We start from the raw sequence: 7,197 nt of genomic DNA, 5'->3' as shown, positions 1-7,197 counted from the left end.
ATATTATATATTTATATAATATAAGTTATATAATTAATATAATATATTATTTATATATATTAATATTAGGGATGTCAAATTGGCTCTTAGTTCGTGAACAGCTCGTATTTGGCTTGTTCGTTAAGAAGCGAATGTGAACAGTGACTTCACGAACAATTTCGAACACGAGTTTATTTCAAACGAACCGAACACGAACACAAGCTCTGTTCCTTCGTGTTCGGTTCGTTCTCACCCCTAGTTTTAGCATTGTCGTGGTGAAGAATTCATTACATTTGCATTGAAAATTCGAAACCATTTGTAATGCTTTCAATTTTTGCGCTGTGGGTATCCACATTTTGTGAATATTTTTGTAACCTGATGGTTTAAAAAGAATATTTCAGTGATCCAAATAAATAAATAAATAATAATAAAAACTATAGAGCTGATCAAGACCACTTTCACTTTCTATTCATTCTTGTTTTCAAAGATATTTGTTCATTATATATATATATATATATATTTATATACTTTTATTTATAAAAAACATAATCTTCAACAACACTCAAAATAATATCCAATGTGTTGTATATTTGAAGAATAATACTACTTATGAATATTTTCAACTTTATAAAACAAAAAATGATCTAAATATCCCTCTTAAAGACTTCTGATTGATTGACATATAAACCATACATAGATACAATGTCCTCCAACACTATATCAGGGGAACGATACTGACATTCCAACAATCATAACATGAGATACATATTTTGGTAAAGACAATTTATTACGTAAATCATAAAGACAGTAGCACGTCTTCATCACACAATTCAATACATTAATACATAGCAATCATGAATCTCATTTCAAACGAAAATGAACGATTATTCAGAAAGGCGCTACATTTATAGTTGGAGAGGTTCATTAATTCAAATAATGCAGTAAAAACTTATATATATAAAACAGCTTTTCACAATCAACAACGTTATATTTTAAGAAGACAAAGGCCCCAAAACAGCCGATTAAACCCACGAAAATGATAGTAATAATAACAATTATTCGTCAGGGAACAGAAGTAGAATTAACAGGCCGGCATTCACAAGTGCATAGATTCCTTGATCCTTTCACCAGTCGCTGTGACCGCCGTATATGCAACTTGATGTTCAACAATTTACCAGCAATCTGTGGGATTAATGATTAGAAAAATGTCAGTACAATATTGATTATAGGTTTATTTCTTTAGGTAACACTTTATATGAAGGAAATGTCAAACTCATTACTGCTTCACAAACTCAAGTATATGGTTCAATCAGTTTTCACACATGGAAGGGATATAGTTAACAATATTAGTTTAGGGCATTTACATACATAATCATTCAATTCCTATCACTTAACTTTGTTTTTTTCATTTATACCAATCAGATCTTTCATACATATGAAAAATACCACCATTTTAACGTTAAAAAGGTGAAATACACCTTTTCATGTATGGTTAAGGTGATATTGTATGTAAAGATTGAAGTTTTAAATAAGTAAATTCATATGAATTGAGTGGTGTGTATATAAATCTTCTTATTATATTTAGTGATGAACTATTGCATGGGTTTAATTCTAATAGTACTCCCGAGTAGTTTTACTCTAAGGTCGACATTAGGAACGCCTTTGACAAAGTCAACACACAGTTTTTATATAATAGACTAGAAATGTTGACCTCAGAGATCTTTTTTAAGTAGACTATTGTTTTTACTAGCGGTCATAAATGGAGATTATAGAGGTTACTCTCCCTCTACATCTATTCTTCGTCAAGGATGTCATTTATCCTCATTTTTATCCACCTTCATTATAACAGTTCTTTTATACTCATGAGTAATAGCTGCTAATTTGAAAACAAAAGGTATAAAAAATAATAATACTCTCATCATTTATTTAATTTATACTGATGACTTCTTGTTTTTGGTATAGATGAGATTATAGCCAGCATTTGTCTCCTCTATTATTGAATTATTTAAAAAAGCTTTTAAGTATTATAACAATTATAGTAAGTCTATTATACGATTTTATAATGCTATTGATCCCGTTATCGAGGACCAAATTTGTCTTATCATGGGGTTAAATGCAAAAAATCTTCCTTCGGATCACAATGGTCACTATCTCTTCTTCTAAAACTAAAAATCTTGCTTGCATCAAAATGATGGATAAAACGCAAACTTAGCTTAGTGGATGGAAACACAATCATTTCTTTTGTTGTCAGGATTCAATTAATCGGATCTATTATTTGGAACTGCTTACATCATTGATTTAGATCCCCATCACTTCACCTAAAAGCCTTAGAAAGAATATTTCCAGTTTAATGAATAATTTATTGCATAATGTTGGAGCCAATAACATTATTATTTGGAACTGTTTACATATCTTGGCTCAATTGTGATTTCATAACTAGAGTGAAAGACTTTATTATTGACGAGCCCTGAAATTTCGCTGATACTACCAAGAAGACTCACTTTGAAGGCAACAAATTCAAAGATATCTATCATTAGATCCTTGGTTTGTTATATACGGATGGAAAGTGATGCATTTTCTTATAAATCTATCCATGCCATGCTGCACACTCAATAGATTTGGTATAAAGGTTGTGCTATTAAATTTTCTATGTTTACTTGAGAAATAATCATTTGAGGGCTTAAAAAAAAGGATGCTCCGGTGGTAAGGGAATTAATATTGATACTACGTATGTTCTATGCAATTCACACAATGAATCTCACCTACATTTATTCTTTGAATACCTGAAACTTATATGCATCTTGACGAAAGGTCAAGTCCCGAAGGAATTTTTTTTTCACATGGGATGTACTTCCACATTAAGTGCTCTCCCATATTGATTATAGCAACCGTAAGATTACTAAAAAAAAATTTCTTTTAGCCACTCACATAACTGCCTAATACATTTCTATTAGAAAAAAAAAAATTAAAATCATATTTCAGGATTGCAGCCCTTCTGTTGACATCCTATTTTAAAAAAATCACTTCACTACTAAACAAAAAATGTAGGAAGTGGAAGTTTAAAAGTACTTTGCCAGAGAACATATTAAAGCCAATATTTCTGATAACTGTGGCGCCTATTTATGTTTTTGATGTTGTTTGTCCTGGTTCAATTTGGAATGGCTGCCATATTTTCTAGATACTTTTGGTAACTCTCGGAATATTCATTTTGGTGGCTTATTGCCTTTGGCTGATTACTCCTTCGATTATTCAATGGTATTTATGACTTCAAATTGGATTTTCAATCATTTTGTTAAGCTAAAGCCTTTCCTAAGGTGGCTGCTCCCCTTTCCTTCTCGTCACGGTGCATATAAATTATGCTAGAGTTTTGAATTGCATTCTATACACAGGGATTTCTCAACCTACAACACACCATATATAGGAAGCTTATTATAGCTTTGTTTTTTTTCCGAGTGATAATGTGAATTCTCTCTAATATATGGTTCAACCAAGAAGGCAATCTTATCCCTAAGCCTTTTGGCAATTAACGTTTATTACACATTCATTTCTACCTTCAGACAAAACCAATCATATATTTGTAAATTCACTACTTAGTCTCCCAAAGTTCTAATTTTTGCAAGAATTTTTTACTTTAATTTTGATTATGTGATTTTTCTTATTGTTCACAAGTTCTCTTCGTTATTTCACATTTTTTAAGTGTGATGATTTGTAACGTTTTGTTGCTTCAATGAAGCTGGAACTGGCTTTGTGCCTCTGAGTGAGGTAGGTCTATGTGGATGGAATCGAGTTTAAACAGAAGGAAGGAGTGGGCCACCATGGGATTAGAAAATAAAAATAATTATTATCAAAGAAACATGTAAAGCGTATCCTCAAAAAGAATGAAATTCTGATCTTAAGTAATTAAGAAATAAATGAACAAGGGGTGAGCACAAACCATTCTCCAGGTGAAGTCCTCTGCTCCAAGTGGCCGAGCTGGACTTGAATAGAGGAAATGTTTCGAATACTAGTAGTTGAAGAATAATAAAACAATTAGTGTAGTTATGGAAACACATGGTTTCAACTGCAATTTAAGAAATGTTGCACTTAACTCGAGTAGAAAAACTAACCTTTTCAAGGTTTTTCTGCATTTCTTCGATTTGCCTCAAATTAATACTCTTGAGAAATTTTACAAGCCAACCAGATTGTACAGCATCGCTTGAAGAAATAAAAAAGGCTATCTGAACGATGAAAAATTGAAGAAAATAAGCATTATTGAACCATTAATATATAATATCAATCAACGAAAAACATGAATTTTCACTTATCCCACAATCCGGGCCTTGAAAATTTATTCACTTTCTTTAGCCCTGAAGAGAACATATCAACTTAGATTCCCATTTCCAAAGTATGAACATTGCTTCTTCCAAATTCAAACAGCTTCCCCAACTAAGAGAGATTTTTTTTTTGGAAAATTTACATACATACCACACAATTCTTATCTATTTACATATCTAACACCTACTAAAGTTTGATATTTACATTTATAAAACTTTGGTATTATAAACATATGCATGAAAAGGTGTATTTCACTTTAAAAAGCTAGCAATAGTGGTATTTTTGTTGTGATGTTAAATATTGGAGTGGTAAGCATGCAAATACTAAAGTTTATGTGTTAGAAATGTAAATATATAAGAATTGTGTGTTATGTATGTAAATGTCCCCTTTTTGTTCTTCTTAGTATCTACAACAATCCAACATCTGTTCTATCATATATGAACTTGCCTCGCTACTTTTCCTTCGTTTGACTAGCAGGTTTATCAAGATTCAATAAGAACAACCATTAATTAAGACTCAATAAGAACAACCATTGAGCTAAGGTAATCAATGTAAAATAAGAAATGTATAATGCCAGTGATAAGTAATTTAATGAAATATGGAAAGAAGTTGAAGCTGAAACTAAAATAATCTTAAAACACTACATCTAATATGGCTATTTATTAGAAGAAATGTCAAACCGAAGTATTCCAAACTTATGATGCAAGCACGCAGAGACAGCACATCAAATGATTTTGGGCACAGAATATTGTTATTCAAATCAATTATTAACATAGCAAAGGGTAAAGTTAATACCAAGAGGTAGAAAATACAAAAGAGATGCCCTCAGAAGCAAACCTACCTTTCTATAATCTAATAGTCCTTCAAATGGAAGCTCCAATTCATCACTAACTATAACAGGTATGCATCCACTCACAATAGCATCAAACAGCCTAGCAGAAGATGGTGTATCGCCAGCTGGGCTCAAACAAAATAGGGATCTGTTATCAATATAAACTAGTTAAAATTGCAACATAAACAATCAGCATCTTACAAATGTTTAATTTAAAAAAAAAACTAGCTTTAGAACTTTTTTTCTTTACTTGCGCATGCCATTCTGAGCAGCTTCCTTCCCAGCCACTCCAACGGTTCCCTCTTCTATTATAACACCCTCAGCATCTTGTAGAATTTCTACTAGTTTGCTTCTAACTTTGCCCCCCTAAACAATTGATTACAGGATTTAGAACATGATTTAGCACCCGAGTTCACATAATCTAAGAAAAAAATAAACTAAAAAGAGCTTACAGCATTTCTTTTAAGCCTTCCCCGGAAGAAAAGTAATGTACTTCGTTTAGAGTGAGATTCACGTAAACATTGGGCATCACACAAATCGACATTAGGAACATATGGCAAGATAAGGTCCTTCTCAAGCCAAACCTGGCCAGGCTTATACCTACGTTGGAAAATTTTAGAAAGGCTCCAAGACCAATTCATTATTGACACAAGAAACTAATATTATTCGCATGGAACAGCTTCTTAAGTAGTGGAAAAAGAACCCAATTATAGATGTTAACTATGGAAATGAGAGAATCATTACCAGTTCCCAGTGGCGTCCATATCAGGGAGAAGCCAAATTGCCTTTTTCATATATCTCCGTACGGACTTGAAAGACCATGGGTGGTGAACCGGAAGAATATGGTCCCTCCCTTCAGATCGTTGCCATGCTGGCTGATCAGTTACCCACTTCAAGGCTTCCTGCTTTCACAAATCAACAAAATATGAATAGTAACTGCTAATTCAGAAAAATATATGATGAAAATTTAAAAGTATACATACATCAAGGCATATATGATCATCTATACAAGTTTATCGTTGCATTTTGTTTTTTAGTTTTTTTAATTATTAACTTTTTTTTTTCTTCTAGTTTATTGTGTGTAAACTTGCCTATGACATTGGTTCCTATATGAACCGAATGCATTCTCTATTGTTTTTTCTGGAACTTGATCATTATTAAATAATTTCAACTCAACCATCAAACTCTACTGAGCTTATATGGCATAGTAGGAATTGCTAACTATTACCCACTATTATTCTTATTCCTCCATTAATTATTGTTGCACTTCTCTCTTGATTTCGCTTCCCACAGTTATCATAGTCCCGGGTGGAAACCTGATTGCTGTCCCCGACATGCTGAAAGATTTCGTATGAGTTCTCTTTTTGGGCTCTTCGTAGTTATAAATAGAACATCTAAGCCAACTAAAACATTTAATATTGAAATAAAATTAAGTTTCTCTTTTCATGTATATGATTATTGTATATGCATACTCTTGAGAGCTTAAGAACTACTTCCAGGGACAAAGCTCCTTGCACATGCATAAGACCTAGACCTTATTTTCGGCTATTTATATCACTGTTCATAATTTAACTTGTTTGACTGTTGCTTCATGTGCATGATTACCATATAGTGCCAGATATTCTTCTCAAAGCATGAACTTAATTTTGGTGACACTTTGTGTTGATTGTATTTTATTTAAGATTTTGACAATCATTAAATTACTTTTTGAGAATAAAAAATAGTGTGTGCTATATTTACGTCAAAACACACAAAGTTCATAGTAAAGTTAGTAACATACATATTATGTTTTGAGGTGAGCATATGCACACATAAATGAATGCATGGGTACATCTGCATACATCTAAATACAAAAATGGAATCAGCACCCACATCATCAGCATCATTAGGCTTATCCCATGTTTTGAGGAAAGCTTGATGAAGCCCCCTACATTAATTCTTCTTTTTATGAATGCTACATGAGATATTTACTATTCCCTATCAATATCTCAACACCTATCCAATGATTTAAACAATTCAGCATAGTAATGATACTTTGGAGGTTAAGGCATAATAAATAATATATATATATA

At 32.1% G+C, this 7,197-nt stretch overlaps 1 protein-coding gene across 2 annotated transcripts in view; it reads right to left on the bottom strand.

Annotated features, from left to right (window-relative positions):
• Positions 1-879: 879 nt before the first annotated feature.
• LOC110035676 (probable arabinosyltransferase ARAD1) overlaps positions 880-7,197 on the bottom strand; it is a 19,289-nt gene continuing 12,971 nt past the window's right edge. For both annotated transcript variants that reach the window (XM_020739948.1, XM_020739949.1), the window contains exons 3-9: positions 5,870-6,027; positions 5,578-5,725; positions 5,376-5,491; positions 5,135-5,273; positions 4,086-4,196; positions 3,914-3,982; positions 880-1,161 (exon numbers count right to left, since the gene is read on the bottom strand). In XM_020739948.1, coding sequence (XP_020595607.1) covers positions 1,042-1,161; positions 3,914-3,982; positions 4,086-4,196; positions 5,135-5,273; positions 5,376-5,491; positions 5,578-5,725; positions 5,870-6,027 — 861 coding nt within the window. In that variant the 3' untranslated portion in view covers positions 880-1,041. The remainder of the gene's footprint in view (positions 1,162-3,913; positions 3,983-4,085; positions 4,197-5,134; positions 5,274-5,375; positions 5,492-5,577; positions 5,726-5,869; positions 6,028-7,197) is intronic.

This window comes from Phalaenopsis equestris, unplaced genomic scaffold (genome assembly GCF_001263595.1).
Source record: "Phalaenopsis equestris unplaced genomic scaffold, ASM126359v1 Scaffold198966, whole genome shotgun sequence".
Lineage (NCBI taxonomy): Eukaryota > Viridiplantae > Streptophyta > Magnoliopsida > Asparagales > Orchidaceae > Phalaenopsis > Phalaenopsis equestris.
Note: the sequence above shows the minus strand (reverse complement) of the source record. Positions and strands in the feature narration are given on the sequence as shown.